The 23,711-nt window shown below is 43.8% G+C and overlaps 1 protein-coding gene across 5 annotated transcripts in view; it reads right to left on the reverse strand.

The window, feature by feature from the left end:
* LOC124622113 (organic cation transporter protein-like) overlaps window positions 1-23,711 on the reverse strand; it is a 252,790-nt gene that overhangs the window by 58,648 nt on the left and 170,431 nt on the right. For all 5 annotated transcript variants that reach the window (XM_047147742.1, XM_047147752.1, XM_047147760.1 and 2 more), the window contains exon 2: window positions 17,249-17,398. In XM_047147742.1, the coding sequence (XP_047003698.1) occupies window positions 17,249-17,391 (143 nt within the window). In that variant the 5' untranslated portion in view covers window positions 17,392-17,398. The remainder of the gene's footprint in view (window positions 1-17,248; window positions 17,399-23,711) is intronic.

Here is a 23,711-nt window from a genome sequence, read left to right on the forward strand (position 1 = left end):
AAATCTCAAAATCATTGTTAGCAACACTATTACTCTACCTCTGTTACGTCTTGCAGTGTGTCAACGCATTGTTATTTCAAGCGGCGCAACAATAAGTTTAGTTACGTAGTCTTGTAGCGAGTAGCAGAGCCAATGTCGCTGTGTATTGGTCGCGATAGGCCTCGAAACTCAATTGCTGGCAGTATAGGTACCACCTCAAATATTTGGCGGGCCGGATACCGGGGGTGTCCGGCCCGCGGGCCGTAGTTTGGAGACCCCTGGCGTATGGTGTTGCCCAGAAAATTTCACTGCACTCAGATTGTGTGAGTGTGTGGCGTGGTTTCACAAGCTTCTTCACTCTCGCTCAGTTTTCTTTGAGGAGATGACACTTTGTGGGCCTTTTAGATGTACAGATGTAAGGATCTCCTTGTGCAACGCGTGATTCTTGTTTTACAAGGACGCAGCTGTGCCCACGCCACTATCTTTATGCAAGATGAGGCAACACCACATGTCACTTGCCAGATTAAAATTTGCTTTTTTGAAAGTTTCTGTAATGACCGCATCATCTCTAGACAATTTCAAGACGTATGGCCTTCAAGGTCCCCTGACCTAAATGTAGGTAACTTCTGGTTGTGGAGTATCTGAAAGGTCGTGTCTTTCAGGGACGTATTCAGAATCTTCATGACCAGAAGGTAGCATACGACGACATATCGATCTGATTACGCTGGATATGCCGTGAGCAGCTGTCGACCATGCTGTGTTACGGATGCAGCATGTTGCTGAGTCGGGAGGACACGATGAACACATGTATTGTAACTTGTGACCTTGTTCTAATAAACGTGCCAGGACCTCCGTTGTCATGTGGCTCATCGTTCCTCCACTCCTCCGCACCACATTCTGACCTCTTACAGTGCCATATTTTCACCCGGCAGAAACTGGAACTATTATTTTTTTTTTCCAGCATACTCTGTGAGCGCAATGGTTAATACGTGTACGATACTTCAGCATCCTCTGATGCTTACAGCCCAGAATGCAGCACTCTGAAGACTACCAGTTTAATTATAACCGCTGGTGCCTAGGGATTGCGACACGTTTAAAGACCATCAATTCAATTCACAAAAATTGTTGAAACTATTACAAAATAGACAACTCTGGAAACTAAGAAAAGTCGATATTATCGATAACAGAACTGTCTCACAGAGAGCAATATCGTGGCTACCCATTAATGAATCTAAACACAAATGATCGACCCGCACCAGATCACAGTACCCAAGTCTCGTATGCCAAAGTGGCGATTATTGCTTAAGGAAGTAGAAGGGAAACTGTAAACTAAAACCAAACCCCTTTCAGACAAGTTACCCCTTTCCACTTTTTGCTCAAAGAGATAAACAGAAAGCTAAACATTATCCGAAACTGCAGCAACCTGAGACATTCGGATAGCTAGCTAGGTATCGTTGGACATGTTACTGACCTATAAATACCATTGCGAAAAGTCCCGCCAAAGGGTTGCCACCAGGATCATTATCATGTAGAAACTACCGAAAAGTAAATGTGCAGACGGAACAACTGTATTAAGAAAAACTGCCGAAGCAGTCCACGTCCCCATAAGCTAAAAAAGTGAATACAAGTGTAACACCAAGAGACTAACACAATACATGAAACCCACAACACTTGGGAACTTGTAATGAGCGACCGGATTCTTAGATCTTGAATACCAAAGAATTTCACGTGACAGTACAGAAAAGTTTACAGACTTCCGACGAGAGCCACCGTCTACTCGGTGCTTCATGTGGACTTGCGACATTTATATCTCCCAAGAGGTTCCTTAGCACCGAGCTAAATGAGTCCTCCAACGACTACCCTGCCTCACAAGAGATGCCCAGAGACAATACATCAAGTTCGAAGATTTTGAGAACTCTGAATCGCATCAGAACGGATGTAACACCAATTAAACAAATATGATTAGATGGGGCTCAAAGACGAAGCAGATAAATGCGACTGTGATGAAGTCCAGGACATGGAAATCATCTACAATTTCCCAACAACCCCGTGATATGTAGGGATGTAGGAGATATTTCGACAGTTAACGAGCTATGGCCTGACGAGAATGAAGGAGTGGACGTGACACGATATTAAGCCGATAAACTTATTAAAGAAATTTCAGGACACGGAAAATAAAAATAAGTACATTTGTGAATAAGTTGGAACTATCAAATACAAAATGTTGTGAGGAAGGCGAACCGAAGATAGCGTTTTACTAACGTAACACTCGGAAGTTTCAACAAATGTACTGGAGATAGTACCTACGATACGGCTGTCTGTCCTCTTTTTGCAGAACTGCTCCGCGTTGTGGCATCCGTGCTTGATAGGGTTGAAGGAGAACGTCAAAAAAATTCGGAGAAGGGCAGATTTTTTTGCATTATCACGATATAGGAGAGGGAATTTCACGTATGTAATAAGTGAGTTGAGGTGGCATTCTTTAAAACAAAGGCGTTTATCGTTGCGGGAAGTTCTTTTCACGAAATTTCAGTCCCCCACTTTCTCCTCCGAACACCAAAATAACAGGTATCAGAGCTTACACGGAAAGTTAGGTGTTCACTTTTCCCGTGTGTTACTCTAGAGTGGAACGTTAGAGCAATAGCCTGAAAGTGTGTCTATGAACCCTCTACTAACACGGAATTTTAGGATAATCTTTTACATGTAAGTGCCTCAGATTCTGATCAGTGGCTAGACACTATGCACGAGAGTTAAAAACATAACTGAGAAACTTTGTAAAGGATAAGAAGAGCGAAAACAGTTCAGGGCCGTCGGTCATGCGTGGACGGTACTTTAATACTCAAACAACTAACAGAAAAATGTGTTGAAAGAGGGTGAACAGTCCATTTATCATTCGTAGATGTAGAAAGGGCATTTGATAGAATGATATTAAACAAATAAATTGTGAGTGAGCATGAGGTATAGCGGTGTCTTAATACCCCGCATTAATGCAATAGTACACCACGTCAGGGAAAGCGGGTAATTTGTTATGGCAGGCATTCCCAATTAACAAAGAGTTTAGAGGGGGCTCTACCCTGGCCTTTTCACTGTTTAAAATTTATTTGGAAGAAGTGCTAAAGACACGAAGAAGGAAGTGTATTATCAGTGGGAGATGCTGAACTACACTATCCTAAAATGCAAGCTCTCACGGCCGGCATTTGCTCTCTTCATTTATGCTTTATGCCCATATACGAGAAGTAAGGAACAGGGTATTTAGAAGTTGGGAATTGAAACTAACCAGATTACACGGCATTTACTCGCAAAGTCTCTGGAGGTCGCTGGTTCGAATGCTGAAGGGGGAACGAATGTTCATAGCCAGATTCTGACTGTCGAGAAAGCGCAAGCGATGATGGCGGCGGCGGTGGTGGTGGTGGTGGTGGTGGTGGTGGTGCTTATCAGGTGATTGTGTAGGTGACTTGTTTCCAAACCTTTCCTCTGTGGTCCAGCCGCGAGGAGTGACCTCGCGGTTAGAGGCGACATATCACGGATCATAAGTTAGTTTCAGTAGTGTGTAAGTCTAGTGGCCGATGGCCTCAACAGTTTGGTCCCCTAGGAATTCACACGCATTTGGACATTTGAACATCTGTGGTCCAGGAAGTGTAGGTACGTGACACTATTGTCGGTGATGGCGAAGTGTGAAGTTCGGTACCGTTTTTTGTGTTCCACTATTTTAACTACGCAATCGACTGACCACTGCGAAGTGGGACACTTTTGATCAGTGTTAGTGATATTTCTGTCATGTACCATTTTCGAACAGAGGGAAAAATGCCGTTTATATGTTTCGGTGCGCTCCATAATTTCTCATATCTTATTCCTTCGCTCCAAAGCGAGACCCAACAGTTATTCGCTGCAACAAAATCGCAGTTCTTCCAAATAATACCATTTGGAATGTTTTAGGGTGATGAAGGAGCTGCACTGATTTGCCGGACCTCTCTGAATTCGCCTGATGTCTCCTATCATGCGTAGTAGATTATGACTACAGACACTGGAGCAATACTTTAGAAATGTTAGCACTAGCATCCTGTGTGCGATTTCCTTTATAGATGAGCCCCATGTTCTCAGTACCATTTCAACCAATCTTAGTCTTCCATTCACCGTCCCGACTACTGACATCCAATGTTATTTCCTTTTCGTATAACTTTGGATTATTATTCACAAATATTTACATGATGCGACAGCTACAGAACTTTACACCTCATCCGGTAATAGTGTACTACCACTCTCTTGCCTTTTTAATGTGAATATGAACTTATTTTCTTATTTATTCATCGGCCTTAGTTGCACCAATACAGACAGAACACACACACAATATCCTAAAAAGTTAAAACAAACTGCAATTCGTTGGTGAGTAACACAGAAAACGTTATCTGCAGTTAAAACAACACGGACAGATATGTACTGAGGTGATAAAAGTCGCGGGATACCTCCTAATATCTTGTCGGACCTCTTCTTGCACGGCACAGTTCAACACTCGATGTTGCGTGGACTCAACAAGTCATTGAATGTCCCCTGCAGAAATACGGAGTCATGCTGTCTCAACCGCCGTCCATAATTGCGAAACTGTTGCCGCTGCAGGATGTTGTACTGAGATGACATATCGGCATGTCCCGTAAATGTCCGATGGGATTCGTGTCGGGCGATCTGGGTGGCCAAATCATTCGCTCGAATTGTCCAGAATGTTCTGAGATGGCGCATTGTCATCGACAAAAATTCCATCGTTGTTCGAGAACGTGAAGTCCATAAATGGCTGCAAATGCTCTCCAGGTAGCCGAGCATATCCATTTCCAGTCAATCATCAGTTCAATTGGACCAGAGGACGCTGTCCATTCCATGTCAACATAGCCCACACCATTATGGAGCCGGCCGGAGTGGCCGAGAGGTTCTAGGCGCTACAGTCTGGAACCGCGCGACCGCTACGGTCGCAGGTTCGAATCCTGCCTCGGGCATGGATGTGTGTGATGTCCTTAGGTTAGTTAGGTTTAAGTAGTTCTAAGTTCTAGGGGACTAATGACCACAGTAGTTAAGTCCCATAGCGCTCAGAACCATTTGAACCATTTTGAACCATTCTGGAGCTTAAACAGTGCCTTGTTGACATCTTAGGTCTATGGCTTCGTGGTGTCTACGCCACACACTGAAATCTGGATTCATCTGATCAGCCATGGTGTTCCAGTCGTCTAGGTCCTTTAACGCCAAGTTTCGTCGCACTGTTCGTCTTACGTCCCACATTGATTTCTGTGGTTATTTCACGCAGTGTTGCTTGTCTGTTAGCACTGACAACTCTCCACAAATTCCACTGCTCTCAGTCGTTAAGGGAAGGCCGTCGGCCACTGCGTTGTCCACGGTGAGAGGTAATTCTCGGCACTTTCTTGACACTGTGGATGTTGATCCCCGCAAACTGTCTCATTACCCACGGCAGTTGAGCTGCATTTCAGAAGTCACATTTCGGCATACCATTGGGCTTTCGGTAGATGCGGGTGGTCTTGTTTGTACCAGTTCCACTTAAGCATATCTTCGGTCTCTCTAACACACTATTCCATCCGTTTTTGGCCATGTGTCTAGCTACTGCAAGAGATCATCCGCTGGGATGAATCGCTCTTGTACGTCATTTGTCTTTGAGTCATTATCCTTAGAGCATTATCTTGCATTTAACCACATTTAGAAAGTGGTGTCAGCCGTTACATCAAGTAAAGAAACTAATTCTTTTTCATTTCCTTACAGTCGTCCAGTGTCGATGCTTTGCTATAAATAGCAACATTATCGCGAAAGAGCAGGAAGAGCTGCTGACCTTACCTGATAGTGTTTGATGGATACTGGTAACATAAGTATTCCTATTTTGTGTATCTGAAACACACGCGATATCGCTTTCGTTTCAGTTGAATATTCATCAATCAACATAACACATTGGCTCCTGTCAGTCCAAACTTCATCGAGGCCGGTCGCGTATCTGTGGAGACACTATTACTGAACCTCGGTTATTATTCGATACAGAGTGTCTAAACATCCTGCGGCAATCTAGGAATGCGAAGTTTACACTGTTGGAGTGAGTCTACTGCTTGCGAGTTGTCTCTGTTAGGAACACAAGATGTGTTTCGCACGCTTATTCTATACAGATAATATTAAAATGTGAGTTCGGAATGTGCTCTATGCCTTTGCATTACTAGAAATTTCAGGATATTGCTACGTAATCCTGTGTAGTTGCTGTTTACCCTTCATGTAAACACTGGTAACCAGCGCTCTTTTTCATTCTTTTTCATTCACGGCGGAACATTGCGCGAGAAACTCTCTAAAAAGTTACGGAGTCAAACTCCACAGCACAATTAATGTAAAATCTAGTAAGCATTCCGTCTCGGTCTGATGTGTTCGCTTAGAGTACTCTCAATCGTTTTTCAATACCGGTGATGGGTGGAGGGCGATATTTATTTCAGAATAAAAAATATTGGTGAGATAGTTTTGGTATCCTCACGCGTGAAGTCATTAAATATAGAATTTAATATTTTGTATTTCTGTTTATTGACTAAGTTTCAGAAACAGCTCATCCGTGACATAATGGATCGAAGGTTAAGATTCCGATTCCGCCCTAAGCTGTGTTTACAAGCTATCAAATTAAGTTTGCTATTGAATGTCTACACCTAACCTGTAAAAAAACTCAGGTTAATAACCGAAGTCCAACATCGATAGTTACACTTGTTCATGTGAGTTTGCAGTGAGGTTAATGTTGGACCGAGCAAGACCTATTGTTTCTGCTTGCTGGTACAATCGTTACACCCAAGCAGAATGTCTGATCGACTTGTACGACTTTTTGTATAATCCCTAATTCGAGTTTTATCCAACTTTCAGTGTCTTATATTTGTAGATACGTTTGACATCTTTTTGGAAAGAACTGAGTTTCGAGAATTTTCTGTGGGCACTTCCGTTAGTAACTGCTAGGATTTTAATATTCTCTCTCCAAATATTCTATATCAGTCACTTTGAGTAACTGTTTCCTCCAATGGAAGGTGTTCGTTTGTCAATAATCCAAACCAAACCTTATAATGCTCCACTGTATTGCACTCAACGCGGTGGGCCACGTAATATTTACATCTGCATCTACATGGATACTCTGAAAATCACACGTAAGTGCTTAGCAGAGGATTCATCGAACCACCTTTACAATAATTGGCTGGCTCTGAGCACTATGGGACTTAACTTCTGAGGTCATCAGTCCCCTAGAACTTAGAACTACTTAAACCTAAAGAACCTAAGGACATCACACACATCCATGCCCGAGGCAGGATTCGAACCTGCGACCGTAGCGGTCGCGCGGTTCCACCTGTAGCGCCTAGAACCGCTCGTCCACTCCGGTCGGCTACAATAATTCTCTGTTATTCCAATCTAGAACAGCGCGCAGTAAAAACGAACACCTATATCTTTCTATGCGAGCTCTAATTTCCACTACTTGATGATGATGAAAATCGTCTATGCGTATGTAGGTCGGCATCAACAAAATATTTTCGCATTCGGAGGAGAAAGTTGGCGATTCAAATTTCGTTAGAAGCAACAAAAAACGCCTTTGTTTTAATTATGTCCACCCCAAATCCTTTATCATGTCAGTGACACTCTCTCCCCTATTTCGCGATGATACAAAACGTACTGCTCTTCCTTGAACTTTCTCGATATACTGCGTTAATCCTATCTGATAAAGATCCCAGACTGCGCAGCGGTACTTCAGTCCAATTCTTTTTTTCACAGTCCAATCAAGCCACTGTCACGAATAGTGACGAAATGATGAGGAAAACACAAGCACCAAGTCCCCGGGCAGAGAATATCGCCAACCTGGGAGACAAGCGTAGTTTAGGCAGTCTCTTCAGGAGATCTGTTACATTTTCTAAGTGTTCTACCGATAATGCACAGTCTTTGGTTCGTCTCCCCAACAACGTTTCCTATGTGTTCTTTCCAATTTAAGTTGTCCGTAATTGTAATGCCTAGATATTTAGTTGAATATATGGCCTTTAGGTTTGACTGATTTATCGTGTAACCGAAGTTTAACGAGATACTTATCTGAGAATGGACAAGACAATGGCAAACCATGTTCCTTAAGACTTTGCATGGAACAGGAAGACGGCTTCTTGTAGTGTTCCCAACCCTAATAGCTTCAGTACGGGACTAATATTGAAATTATGTTTGAGAAGAAGCCGCAGGAGGTCAACAGGTGTTCCACCAACTTCCTATTTCAAATTGGTAACGATGCGCATGACTGGATGGTTTGCATTTACCGAAATAAATAATTTTATGCTACTATGTACGAGTAAGGATTTGAAAAGAATGGGTGTCCAAATGTGGAACCAAAAGAAACAATATAAAAACGTGTCGTTATTCAGTCATTTAATGACTGTTATGGCAGACTGTACCGAACATAGGAACGCTGTGTTATATTAGTACCACGGCAGTTACTAGATAACTATTCTGTCTTTATCAATCGTACGGATCTTCGTCACGAGTGTCTAATATGCTTGGGAAAAAACAGGCAGAGCGACAGCGGTAGCTAGATGTGTTTGTGTTTATCCGTTTAGGCAGTTTACACCGCCTCGTTGTGAAGCATTATGCATAATTCAGGACTGCTGCCCGTCTTCGCAATTGAATAATGAGCGTCCTCTCAATTGTCAGCTAGCGATTCATCAGCTCCCGGCCCTCTTAAAGCGGTCACGCTGGACGAGGTAGTTCCGCGGAAAAACACAGCACTCTTACTAAGGAATAACCTACTTAATTTATAAGTTACACTGTATTATGAATCTAGTCACGACCACTACAAACCAGTTAGCCAACCAAATAGATCAGAACCCAGTGACAGTACGATAAAAAAAAAATTACGGCGCAAGGTAGGCAAATAAGGGTAAGCAGGAACAAATTTTACTCCACAGGACTTGTGGGCAGTAAGAGTAACAACATACTGCATCATACGATCGACGCGAACAAAGTTGTAATTCCCAAAATTCATAATAATGCACGTTTTTAGCCTTCGTCCACCACGACATCATTCGTTGTAATCTTTAAGAACTATAACAAGCAGTAAATTTGGTAGAGTACTGCATATTCGTTCCCAGAATTGATCCAGTTTACAAGATGTCGGCAGCTACTTCCTCTAAGCTGAGTGGATTTACTCTATCGAAACCGGTCAGTGCAGTATGTTTACCGACAGTCTCCGCGATGCTAAAGACTAAGATGGCTCGTTGCAACATGTCATAAACGATAGTGTAGTGGTAGTTTTACTTCGTTCACACTAACGGATGGACTTCTAGTAAAGTCATTTCTGCCCGCAATAGCAGGCGCCTGAGAATTTCTTTAGTTCGTAGCGGATGTGCGAAATAAGATGCTCTGGAAATTTACTTTTTATGTATTTGTCTCATCGATGAAGACGTCACATCGACGAAGACGTCATTAGAGACGGAGCACAAGCTTTTACAGTAATGGGGAAATAAATTTGCCGTGATTTTGCCAAGGAAAAATCCTCTTTTGAGTGATTGTTCCAGTATGTTGGAGACACACTTTATACAGGGGCATCTTTTGTAGGTAGTCTCTGTAATACATTCCGTGTATCATCCTTGTTTTCTGCCGACAAACCTCAGTGTTTTGTTTGGCTTTCCACATAATTTTCTATACAATGATTCCAAATGAAGTAGTTTCTAATTGCAATCCCGAGATGTTTCGTTGAATCGAAGGCTTTATATTAGTGTGATTTACTGCGTAGCCGAAATTTAACGAACTTTTTTTAGTACTCGTGTCGATCACCTCACGTTTCTTGTTTTGGTTCATTTGCCTTTTCTCACGCCATACAGGCATCTTTGTATAAATTTTTCAATTCGTTTTGAACTTGCGATGACTTTATTGGTCGATGTTCTGCAAACAATCTAAGAGTGCTGCTCAAACTGTAACCTACGTCGTTTATACAGATCACGAACAGTAAAGGGCCTTTAACACTTCTTTTGAGGATCATACATATCATTTCTGTTTCATTTTACTACGAACTGACTTTTCTGACAAAAATCATGGAGTCAGTAGCATAACTTGGACGATACTCAGCACGCACCTAATTTGATCAGAAGCCGCTTGAGAGGAATGGTGTCAAAAGCTTTCTGCAAAAATGGAATGTCATCTAGCATACGTAGCTGGGAAATACACGTAGTGGGTTCAGTTTCCTAGCGGAGCGGGTTTTCTTCCTCCAGGCACTTTCGCCCTTTCCGTTGCTGCTATGCGAGTTGTGTCGTATGTGTATTTGTGTAGTGGTGATGAGGGTAATGGTCGAGTGTGTAGTGTGGTTATGACAGAGAGAAAGGACAGGGCGAAATCTGGCGCCGGTGAATTTCACCAAGGGGGCCGCCGTGCTTGACATCGCACATCGCCACACGACGGACGGGTTACTATCAACCGCGTCACATGCCCTCACTTCAATAGATACTGCGAACACGTTCAGAATTCAGTCCAGTACAGTGGCACAAAGATCGGTAATCAGAAACTTCACATCAATACCGCTCCTCCCCTTGACAGCGGAATACTGGCAGCGAAAATTTCATTTACCACCAGGGTCCTAAACGACCTACCTCTGAGTCCAGAGCCACAACATACACGTGCGGCAGTTACCTCGGCTACGAAGTCTTTTAGCTTTCTGGAAATCTGACAACATATAGTTAACTCAGTTGACACATCCTCAGTCGACATCACACATTACTTCGTATGAATAAAGGGCCAGTTGGGACTCTCAAAAACGATATTTTCTGAAGCCGTGCTGTCTGTGTGTCAATATGTTTTTTTTTTCTTTTGTACAATTTATGCCTTATTGTAGCAACTCAGGCTCATAACAACCATTCAAAGTGACGATTATTTGTATCAGGGGGTGCATTTGAATATAAAAGATTGACAGCACTGTACTCTAGGTTCAAAATAGTTTTGCCTCTCTGCATTCGGTCGGCCGTGATACGCCTCTAACTGCTGCCCCAAGAGTGCTTTCTATACTGTGGTTTTTAACGAAGCACCTCACGGATATCTATTTGTTCGCCCATGTGATCGAAGACCATCATCCCAAATTCTACTACGAGAAACAACTCTTTGTCAAGGACCTTCCTTAGCTCCTTGGGGCTTGCGCGTACGTGATTTTACGCTGGTAAATCTCTTCCATTTAACGTGATGACTGTTGTGAAACTACTCACTCTACATTCTTTTAGCTTTCAAGACGCTAGATCCTGCTACACTAAACATTGAATGGTCACCTGCACCATGGTTACATCAAAGATAAATGTGTATTTCTTTTTAAAGAGCATCACTAGCGTCATTGAGACAGCCAGTTGTTCGTCATGAAACGTAAAGAGTTTACAAACAAAATGCCACATGATTCTTTATCGACTGAAATGTTCATTTATGACAATTCCTTCCTTGTTTCAAGAATTCGGTTTAGAATGCTCTGTTTCCCTTGCTGTCGTCGTCGCGCCGTCATCGTTTTCAGTCAGAGAACTCGTTAGCTGCAGTTATCTACGCTGCTCTACCCTAGGTAAGACTCATCTCTGCGTAACTCTTGCAGGATACAGGCATTTGACCTATTTACTATTGTCAAGCATTGATCCCTCTCTAGAATGTTTTCTCTTCCACATTTCCCTCCATCACTACATTAGCTTTTCCTAGATGTTTCAGGATGAGTTCCATCAACTGATCTCTTCTTTTAATCAAGTTGTGCCACAAAAATTTCTTTTCTCCACAATTCTGTCTATCACATCTTCATTAGTTATTCGATCTACTCATCTAATCTTTACCATCCTTCTCTAGTATCACACCTCAATAAACTTCTGTTAGCTTTTATAAACTTCACTGAAGCGCCAATGAAACTGATATAGGCATGTGTATGAGAGATGTAAACAGGCACAATACGGCGCTGCCGTCGGCAACACCTGTATAAGACAACAACTGTCTAGCGCAGTAGTTACATCTGTTACTGCTGCTACAATGGCAGGTTATCAAGATTTAAGTGAGTTTGAACGCGGTGTTATAGTCGGGGCACGAGCAATGTGACGCAGCATCTCCGAGGTGGCGATGAAGTGGGGATTTTCCAGTACGACCGTTTCACCAGTGTACAGTGAATATCAGGAATTCCGGAAAACATCAAATCTCCGCCATCGTTGCGGCCGGAAAAAGATCCTGCAAAAGCGGGACCAACGACGACTGAAGAGACTCGTTCTACGTGACAGAAGTGCAACCCTTCCGCAGATTGGTCCAGATTGCAATGCTGGGCCACCAAGAAGAGTCAGTGTGCGAACCATTCAACGAAACATCACGATATGGGCTTTAGGAGCTGGAGGCCCACTCGTGTACCCTTGATTACAGCATGACACAAAGCTTTACGCCAATCTGAACCCGCCAACATCGACATTGGGCCGTTGATGAATGGAAATATGTTGCCTGGTCGGACTAGTCTCGTTTCAAATTGTATCGAGCGGATGGACGTTTACGTGTATGGAGACAACGTCATGAATCCATGTACCCTGCATGTTAGCATAGGACTGTTCAAGCTGGTGGAGGCTCCGTAATGGTGTGAGGCGAGTGCAGTTGGAGTGATATAGGACCCCTGATACGTCTAGACAGGTGACACGCACGCATGTATTGTGTCTGATCACCTGCGTCCATTAAAGTCCATTGTGTATTCCGACGGACTTGGGCAATTCCAACAGGACAATGACTCATCCCACACGTCCATAATTGCTACAGAGTGGCTCCAGGAACATTCTTCTGAGTTTAAACACCTCTGATGACCACTAAACTCTCCAGACATGGACACTATTGAGCATATCTGGGACGCCTTGCATCGTGCTGTTCAAGAGATCTCCACCTCGTCGTTCTCTTACGGATTTATGGACAACCTCTCAATATTCATGCCGCCAATTCCCTCTAGCACTACTTCTGACATCTAGTCTATGCCACGTCTTGTTACGGCACTTCTGCGTCTTGTGGAGGTCCTAGACGATATTAGGCAGTTACTTTGGCTCTTCAGTGTATTTACCGCGCACCTTTGCCCTTCTGTACGGGAATACAGTACAAGAAAATACTTTCAGTGAAGACTTTCTAACAGTTAAATTTATATCTCTCTTAAGAGAGCTTCCGTTTTCAGAAACGCGCTTCTGCCTGTCGCTAGTCTGCATTTTATATCATCTCTGCTTGAGCCATCCCGTCTCATTTTTTTTTACTGACATCACAATAAAACTCTTATTATTTTTAATGTCTTGTTTCCTATTCCATTTCCTTCAACATCGCCTGATTTAATTCGTCTACATTTCATTATTACTGCAAACACTTTTCAAGACTCTAACAATTCCGTTATACTGTTGTAACATGTGTGTCGCTGTCTCTGACAAAAATAAAATGTCGCTAGAAAATGTACTGTTTATTTATTCTCCTTGAAATTTGATTCCCATTCTAATTTTGCTATTTAGTTTCCTTTACTGCTTACTCAGTGTATAAATTCAACAACGCTGGGGACAATCTTCAACGTGTGTCACTACCTTCTCAACTGCTGCCCCCATAGGATAGTCCAGAGGCTGTGAAACTTCGATCCTAAAAGTTTGGAACACCTTGTATGGCCACACAAACATTAGAACGACCGTGACGCACCTTTGTACATATATAGTCTCGTCTTTAAAACAGACACCTATGTGGGGCATTGGCGCAATTTTAGTATAGTGGTGTGCACGTAAAAACGCATGTGGTGTGGTAATTCAGCCAATTGCATCTCCTGTGTCTGACCGTAGCGTGCCCATCAGGTCGTTCTAGACACTATTGCTCTTTATATCAGTTTCAAGTACAGTGTCGACAAAAATGGCGAAACATACAGAACACATGGTCGGATGTTAATGTTATTTTGTACACGTACACACGGTCGACGGGTGGGTAAACCGAAGTAAGAGTTCTGTGTGACACGTAGAAATGTCACTATAGTGCTTTAGTGTTGTTTGTGCTTAGTGTTGTGACCAGGCCTGGTGGGGCACGTAAAAGGTATGAACATCAAGTACTGAGTGACCACTCTCAAGGACACATACACGTGTAGTCGCATGAGATGGCGTTGTCGGTACCCGAAAAAAGTTTGAAACAGGCTTTATTGTGGGCCTCCATTTGGCCGACTGGTCGAATCGTGCAATATCGAAGGTTGTGGGGCAGTCACATGTGACAGTGACCCAATGTGGACAGCATGGGAAGGCACAACAATCCCGTCAGCACGACTGACCACCGCAAGAGAAAATCACCGTATTCTGCATCAAGCACTTCGTAATCCCTTCAACATCTGTGCTCGCCGCCCGCGAGCAAGTAATGACTAACATTCTGTATCATCCTGCACCATTGATCGGAAACTAGCAGCAGCCAGAGGAAAGAACTGACGTCCCCTGCATAGGCTGCTGTTAACACCATTATACAAATGGCTCCGTTTAGAGTAGTGTTGTGACAGAGAAGCATGGACTGCTGATGAAGGGCGTTGCATTGTGGTCAGTAATGAATTTTGTTTCTGCAAAACCATATGTTGCCATCGTGGTGGCGACCTGGGGAAAATTCCTATTTTCCATTGTCTTGGAGAGGCACAGTGATGTTACTGCTAGCCTCATGGTGCAGGGAGCCGTAGGAAATGACTTTAGAACATGGCTCGCAGTCATTAAGGGAACTCTGACGGCATGACAGTACGTCAGAGGTAGGCTGCGTCCTTGTGCGTTACTTCTCCTGTGACAGGATCTTGGTGCCATTTTTCAACAGCACAATGCTCGTTCACATATGACACTTGTCACTAACAGCTGTTTGGGTGATGTTGAGGTATTCCGGGGCCAGAAAGCTCCCCAGATGCGTTCCGCAATAGAACACGTGCAGGACCAACTCAGAAGTCAATTGCATCCCATTGGCAGTATCTGGGATATCGAGGTCCATTGCAACAGTTGAGGGCCACATCGCCACGGGAGGTTGCAACTGCTTCGCAACACCCTTCCCAACCCTATCACCGCGTCCTGGCCTGAGGGACTGCAACGTCATTCTGGTGAGCGGATTCATAGTGGCGAGGTCTTTGCAAGTTTGACAATTTTGTAATCGATGAAACATCACTTACGCTCACAAACCGTGAAGTTGCACTTCATTTTCTCCTCCCCTTCTTGGTGCTTCACCTTTTTCCTGTCAGGAAATGTGTATTGAAGTTAATAACCTGCATAGTGTTCATTAGGGGGTGACGTAAAGCAAACACGACGAACGTTAATAAGCTACCAGCCATTGTTTTGATGATGTTTGGTTTGGGGGACACTGAACTCCGCGGTCATCAGTGCCCTCACAAATTCCCAATTTTTACACAGTCCAATTTTTTTTCGCAGTCCATTCTAATCACTGTCACGGATGATGATGATGATGAAATGAGGAGGACAATACAAACATCCAATTCCTGCACAGAGAAAATCCTCAACCCGGTCGGGAATCGAACCCGGCACCCATTGATCCAGAGGCAGCAACGCTAGCCACTAGACCACGAGCTACGGACAGCGACTGTTTCCTTAGCATACAGATTTACCTAGGCACAGTCAGAAACAGAAACAATGGTCCGTAGTGGCGCTTATCCCGGGGCTGCCGTTTAGCAGGAATTTGAAAGACTGGAGAGTAAGGCGCGGGGAGAGAGAGTACACTGACGACGCATCAGAGTACGAGAGTGGTTTGGCAAGTCTGAAAAATTTCCATCAAAGAATATAATATTTATGTTGCACCTCCGTGGTTGGCAAGTTTAATTATTCCAAGGAACTTATAAAAAAATGGCTCTGAGCACTATGGGACTTAACATCTATGGTCATCAGCCCCCTAGAACTTAGAATTACTTAAACCTAACTAACCTAAGGACATCACACAACACCCAGTCATCACGAGGCAGAGAAAATCCCTAACCCCGCCGGGAATCGAACTTATAAAGAATTTCAACAATGTACAACGTACAGTTCATTGTTGACAGCAGTCTGAGTTGCTCAGTAGTCGACAGCGACTGAAAATGGAGTAACCGAGTTTCGTGCGGTTATTAAACGGTTTTATGTGAAGGGCCGGACAGCCGAAAGAAGCAAAACAGAACTGGATGAAGTTCACACAGACTGTGCACCATCATTGAAGACGATTTACTTTGGGATAATTAATTTAAACATGACCGGATACGCACCGAAGGCCAAGCTCGGTCCGGCCGTCCAATTGAAGCAGAGACAAAGGAACTATTGACAAAATTCGTGATATGATAATGCAAGACCACCGAATGAAATTCGTGAGATGACTTTAGGCGTCTGAGCTGGGAGTACATAACGTCCTGCACGGAGAATTTGCTACGAAGAAGTTGTGCGTGCGGCAGGTGCCTGGATTACTCACAGTCGAACGAAAGCGCGTAAGGTCCAGTTTTTCAACATTGCGTCTGGCAGTCAAAACGGTGGAGAAAGGCTGGTGAAAGTGCACCGAAAAAGCAAACACCATTTTGTCTGTCGGTAAGGTCACAGTCACGATAGCCAAGGAATAATTTTCACAGACTACCTGGAAAAAGGCAGAATCGTAACCGGACCCTATTTAGCTTCATTGTTGTATCGTCTGAAACTTGCGTTGGCTGAAAAAAGATCGAGATTGGCAATAACAATGGTGGAAGTGCGTGAATACGATTTGAATTGGTTTCTTACCCCCCCCCCCCTCTCCCCCCCCCCCCCCCCCTCCGTTCACCTGACTTGGCCCCAAGTGACTTCTTCCTGTTCCCTAACTTGAAACTATGTTTCGATGGGTTGGGTTGGGTTATTTGTGGGAAGATACCAAACAGCGAGGTCATCGGTCTCATCGGATTAGGGAAGGACGGGGAAGGAAGTCGGCCGTGCCCTTTCAGAGGAACCATCCCGGCATTTACCTGGAGCGATTTAGGGAAATCACGGAAAACCTAAATCGCGATGGCAAGACGCGAGATTGAAGCGTCGTCCTCCCGAATGCGAGTCCAGTGTGGTAACCACTGCTGTTTCGATGGGATGAAAAAGCTGGAGGATTGGTGAGCCAAGAGTGTGTCCCTCAAAGGTGACAATGTCGGAAAGTAAGGCAAGTCGAAACATTTTTCTTGCTTTTTTACCACACTTATCAAGCTACCCTCATTCGACGGGCCTCTTTACGCAGACCGCACCACGCAGCCGCCTTCTTGCTTGCACACCACAACAGCCTACGCCACGGCTACTATTAGAGGGTGAGGCAGGGCGCTTACCTGTGGAGAGGCTTGGCTTGCAGGAAGACGCCGGACAGCTTGTGCAGGGCGCAGGAGATGGCGGGCAGGCACAGCAGCAGGTAGATGCGCCGCTGGTACCGGCCGAACTCGCCCAGCCGGCTCAACACCATCTCGTACGTCATGGCGCCGCTGAAACAGCCATCCGGGCAGTTTATCAACACCTGTACACTTATAAAGTCGTCCTCGTGAACTCCGCCATATCGAAATTACCGGATCAGCAAAAAAATAGTAACACCAAAGACATCTACATCTACATCCATACTCCACAAGCCACCTGACGGTGTGTGGCGGAGGGTACCTTGAGTACCTCTATCGGTTCTCCCTTCTATTCCAGTCTCGTATTGTTCGTGGAAAGAAGGATTGTCGGTGTGCCTCTGTGTGGGCTCTAATCTCTGATTTTATCCTCATGGTCTCTTCGCGAGATATACGTAGGAGGGAGCAATATTCTGCATGACTCTTCGGTGAAGCTATGTTCGTGAAACTTCAAAAAAAGCCCGTACCGAGCTACTGAGCGTCTCTCCTGCAGAGTCTTCCACTGGAGTTTATCCATCATCTCCGTAACGCTTTCGCGATTACTAAATGATCCTGTAACGAAGCGCGCTGCTCTCCGTTGGATCTTCTCTATCTCTTCTATCAACCCTATCTGGTACGGATCCGACACTGGTGAGCAATATTCAAGCAGTGGGCGAACAAGTGTACTATAACCTACTTCCTTTGTTTTCGGATTGCATTTCCTTCGGATTCTTCCAATGAATCTCAGTCTGGCATTTGCTTTACCGACGATCAACTTTATATGATCATTCCATTTTAAATCACTCCTAATGCCTACTCCCAGATAATTTATGGAATTAACTGCTTCCAGTTGCTGACCTGCTATATTGTAGCTAAATGATAAAGGATCTTTCTTTCTATATATTCGCAGCACATTACACTTGTCTACATTGAGATTCAATTGCCATTCCCTGCACCATGCGTCAATTCGTCCCAGATCCTCCTGCATTTCAGTACAATTTTCCATTGTTACAACCCCTCGATATACTACAGCATCATCCGTAAAAAGCCTCAGTGAACTTCCGATGTTATCCACAAGGTCATTTATGAATATTGTGAACAGCAACGGTCCTACGACACTCCCCTGCGGCACACCTGAAAACACTCTTACTTCGGAAGACTTCTCTCCATTGAGAATGACATGCTGCGTTCTGTTATCCAGGAACTCTTCAATCCAATCACACAATTGATCTGATAGTCCATATGTTCGTTTTTGGTCATTAAACACAACGGACCACCATTCCTAATACGGAGTAGAAAAACGGTTGACGTTCTAAACAGTTTCCTCTCATCGTGGAATGGATAAAGACAGGTCCTATATAGATTTAAAGAGAATCTTGTACCATCCTTAGTGAAAAACAGTGGCATGTTCAGGTAACGATGATGGGTAACAATCACCCACACTTCTCTCCAAAGTAGACCACAAAGGGTGAATACTGTTGAGATCTGGTGGGTATGGTTGCTAGAAGAGTTGCGCCAATTCATCCTCGTGCTTACAAAACCAGTCCTGGATGATGCGAACTGTGTAAACGGGTGCCCTCTCTTACTGGAACACAGCGTCACCGAAGAGGAATAAAAGTTCTATCATCGATCTGGTTACCCAAAATGGTAATATAATCCTTGGCAGCAATGGGACTTCGCAGAGTAGCTATGGGGACCATGGAAAACCAGATACGACTGTTCAAATCATCACCGGACCCCCGGTATCTTTCACTCTTGGGACAAACTCGGCCAGAAATTGGAAACGCCATCAGTTCTGCAGTGGCTGTTGCAGCTGTCGTCCTTTTATTTTTGGTTACAATCTGGCTGACTGGAATACTCTCATTCAAATTCTAAAGGTCGCGGGGGCAAAATACAGGGAGCGAAAGGCTATTTAAAATTTGTACAGAAACCAGATGGCTGTTATAAGAGTTGAGGGGCATGAAAGGGAAACAGTCGTTGGGAAGGGAGTGAGACAGGGTTTTAGCCACTCCCCGATGTTATTCAATCTGTATATTGCGAAAGCAGTAAAGGAAACAAAAGAAAAATTCGGAGTTGGTTATTAAAGTCCATGGAGAAGAAATAAAAACTTTGGGGTTCGCCGATGACATTGTAATTCTGTCAGACAGAGCAAAGGACTTGGAAGAGCAGTTGAACGGAATGGACAGTGTCCTCAAAGGAGGATATAAGATGAACATCAAACAAAAGCAAAACGAGGATAATGAAATGTAGTCGAATTAAGTCGAGTGATGTTGAGGGAATTAGATTAGGAAATGAATCCCTTAAAGTAGTAAAGGAGTTTTGCTGTTTGGGGAGCAAAATAACTGATATGAAAACTTCCTGGCAGATTAAAACTGTGTGCCCGACCGAGACTCGAACTCGGGACCTTTGCCTTTCGCGGGCAAGTGCTCTACCATCTGAGCTACCGAAGCACGACTCACGCCCGGTACTCACAGCTTTACTTCTGCCAGTATCTCGTCTCCTACCTTCCAAACTTTACAGAAGCTCTCCTGCGAACCTTGCAGAACTAGCACTCCTGAAAGAATGGATACTGCGGAGACATGGCTTAGCCACAGCCTGGTGGATGTTTCCAGAATGAGATTTTCACTCTGCAGCGGAGTGTGCGCTAATACTGGCAGAGGTAAAGCTGTGAGTACCGGGCGTGAGTCGTGCTTCGGTAGCTCGGATGGTAGAGCACTTGCCCGCGAAAGGCAAAGGTCCCGAGTTCGAGTCTCGGTCGGGCACACAGTTTTAATCTGCCAGGAAGTTTCATATCAGCGCACACTCCGCTGCAGAGTGAAAATCTCATTCTGAAAATAACTGATGATAGTCGAAGTAGGGAGGATATAAAATGTAGACTGACAATGGCAAGGAAAGCGTTTCTGAAGAAGAGAAATTTGGTAACATCGAGTATAGATTTAAGTGTCAGGAAGTCGTTTCTGAAAGTATTTGTATGGAAGTGAAACATGGACGATGAATAGTTTGGAGAAGAAGAGAATAGAAGCTTTCGAAATGTGGTGCTACATAAGAATTCTGAAGATTAGATGGGTAGATCACATAACTAATGAGGAGGTATTGATAGAATTGGGGAGAAGAGGAGTTTGTGGCACAACTTGACAAGAAGAAGGGACCGGTTGGTAGGACATGTTCTGAGGCATCAAGGGATCACAAATTTAGCATTGGGGGGGGGGGGGGGGGGGGCAGTAAGTACAGGGAGATGAAGAAGCTTGCACAGGATGGAGTGGCATGGAGAGCTGTGTAAAACCAGTCTATGAACTGAAGACCACAACAACAACATACAATATGATTCAGTGATAGTCACGATTACTCAATACACACTTTCGTCCGCGTTGTGACTTAGTGGCTGACATCCTTCCTCTTTTCCTCTATGCGATATAGATCTTCGATGTGGTGCCTCTTGAAACACCCAACTCTTCGACTACATTGGTTACGAACTCACCCAACGTAGAACCACCAACAATTTGCCGAGGTCTGAATTCACTTCGGTTCGCTCCGACTAAATATACTCACAACTATATAGAACGCTATTCTGAGCACGACTGACTCTTGCAAGGTATAAAAGACGTTGCACAGGCGCCGTTTGTGGTCAAATAGAACAGGGCAATCTGCTGACTTGGCTGGCACCTGCATGCATTTCTCGCGGTGTTTTCGTATTATTGTCCAATCCTCGTATATTTTAATCTCTCTATTGGAAACACTACATTACACTAGTCATATTCCATTAATCCCGCAGAGAATGGTCTCTGAGATGTGGAAAGAGGTCAAACGTGTAACATACATTTATTTTAAGCGGAGTACAATTAATTCATTAACAGTACGAAAGGTTATTCTACATTCGTGTCTCAGTCGATGCTGAAAGAGTCTGCAGGAGCACCGAGTACGCTCGCTTGTCCGAGCCCGTGGGTCTTCCGTCGGTGGTTTTCTCTCCGCTGACGCACGGCTAGCGAGAGGTTGGCTACTCTCATCCCGGAACGACTATGTTGCTTAGGAGTGCGAGATACGTATTTAATGTGGAGAAGGGCATCATTATCAGTCAGCACATACTTTGGTCCGCTCTCTGACTTAGCGGATGTTTCAAGCCTTCAGTGTATGCGGTATAAATCTTGGGGAAGGTGCCTCCTGAATCACCAAACACTTTGTCTTTGTTACGGAAGAATCCATGTTAGATATGGGCCAAAACGAGAACTTCAAGGAATCGAGAACAAAAAGCAATCAAAATCCACGTCCGAGAAGTTTCACAGGTACAACAGTCGCCCCTTCTTTTGTTTCTTCTTCAATATTCGAATGTACAAACGTCCCTTTATGCACTTAAAATGCCCTTCCACATACTAACTATCCACTGTAGCGATACAGACAGCAATGGACTATAAACGTGTGTTCGAGCGTTTCATCAATGGGCCTAGTGACGTTCGTTTTCGATATATATGACGTTTTTCCTACAGCCTCGCTCACCTGTAAGCGTTTCAGGGCACTCTTATCCTCTCAGTATGTATATCCGGCCAGCAAGTATCATGTGTAAAAAAAAGTCTTGGTTACAACTGCCCCAGCCCTCCTGGAGGTACGCAGGAATATAGACACATACACCCATTTAAAATGAGTTCAGCACTGCAAAATTACGCATCGAATGTTTGAGTTATTTTCGTCAGAACTAGTTTTCATGAATTAATACAACAATCTGAAATCTGACTATGGCTGAATATCGTTTTGATTTCAATAGACACCGTAGTCTACTACGGTATCTATTATAATCGGTAGGCACTGTGATATCCTCACCGCCCCGAACATTGCGATCAGTGAGGAGATTAGAGTTTGACGTCCCGTCAACAAAGAGGTCTAATGAGCACAAGCTCGTATTAGGAAAGGATGGGGAAAGAAATCTGCAGTGCCCTTTCCAAGGAACCATCCCGGCATTTACCTAATGCAATTTATGGAAATCACGGAAATCCTAAATCAGGATGGCCGGACGCGGGTTTGAACCGTTGTCCTCTCGAATGCGAGTCCATTGTGCTAACTACTGCGCCACCTCGCTCGGTCAGAGACACGGACTTAAATTTTTCTATATCGCTGACCGTCTTCAACTTTTTTCTACGACGTTCATCTATCCTCAGGGCAGAGCATGGCCATTTCACTCCGCTTCCTGTTGTAGCTGCTCAGGTAATCAGACGTGCCTGCTAGGACGTCCGATTTTTGAGTCACTTGAAAGTTTGATTTTGCTGAACACTGTTTTACATTAGCGTTGGTCATCAGCTATTATTGTAGCTGTATACAGAACAAGTGGGACAGTCGCTTTTATAAAAAAGACGGTAATTAATCGATTTACGTTTCCTAATTGTATGCGATTTTTGTGTGTGCTGTATCTCGGCTTCTATTGGTCACAGAGATAAGGGGTTCAGTGTTTTGGATATCCCTTGGCTTAGCGACAATTTATATACCTATCAGATGAACAAGAGTACTTGTAGCTATCTTACAGTAAAGGGTCAAAATTTAGACATTACGCACAGCCTCTAACCCGCAGACTCAGCCAATCGTTTGGCTCTTTTACATTGTTGTGATCCACGCTTGCACTTGGGCAGCTTACGGAAGCTGCTTTTGTTCAATAGCGGTTCCTGACAAACCCGCAAAAAACTATGATTTTTGCGTACGGAAGTACCAATTATGGGAACGACCACTCCTATGATTTCTATTCATAGAAGGTCGTCGACATTATTACCATATGTTCTTAAGATGATATTCTCGGAGAAATTCTAAACTTGTTTCGATATTATTATTCGTTATCGAGACCCAGAGGTTCAAATCAATCATTCTTATGCACGTAATATCCGGTCTGAGGTGTAAATGTAGTTTTAAATGAACGTGGATACCAGATGGCAAGGGCTCTAGGGTCATCGCAAGGGCTGTGAGGCCACCATACTATGTTCTAAGTCAGCAGTTTTTCCACGAACGAAACTTGATGTCGACTAAAAAAATTTGCCCAAAGTGGTACTGCAGCGACAAAAAATGGGCTAAAAAGGATCCTAACACGCCTTAAAAGAACTTAAAATGACCGCCAAAAATTATGTAATAGTTGAATGACTGCAAATTCATTAAATTATTTCTAATAACGTTTTTACTCTTAACGTACGAACCATAAGCCGAGTGTTTTCGATGGAGTGCAATCTGTGAGCAAAGTATCCGGAAAAACTGCAAAACTGCGTTAACCTAATATTATGCTTAACAATGAGGCAACTGGTATCCCAATTTTCCGTCAAAATCTTTCTAACAGGAGCATATTCGCCATTTTCTGTGCTCCGGTAAGAGCATTTTTTGGTTGGTTCCCTATTCCGAGATACAGCACAGCATGTCACTCTCATGAAAAGAACTTTATAGGACATTAACTTGTGGATAATTTAAT

The sequence above is a fragment of the Schistocerca americana genome, chromosome 1 (assembly GCF_021461395.2).
Source record: "Schistocerca americana isolate TAMUIC-IGC-003095 chromosome 1, iqSchAmer2.1, whole genome shotgun sequence".
Classification (NCBI taxonomy): Eukaryota; Metazoa; Arthropoda; class Insecta; order Orthoptera; family Acrididae; genus Schistocerca; species Schistocerca americana.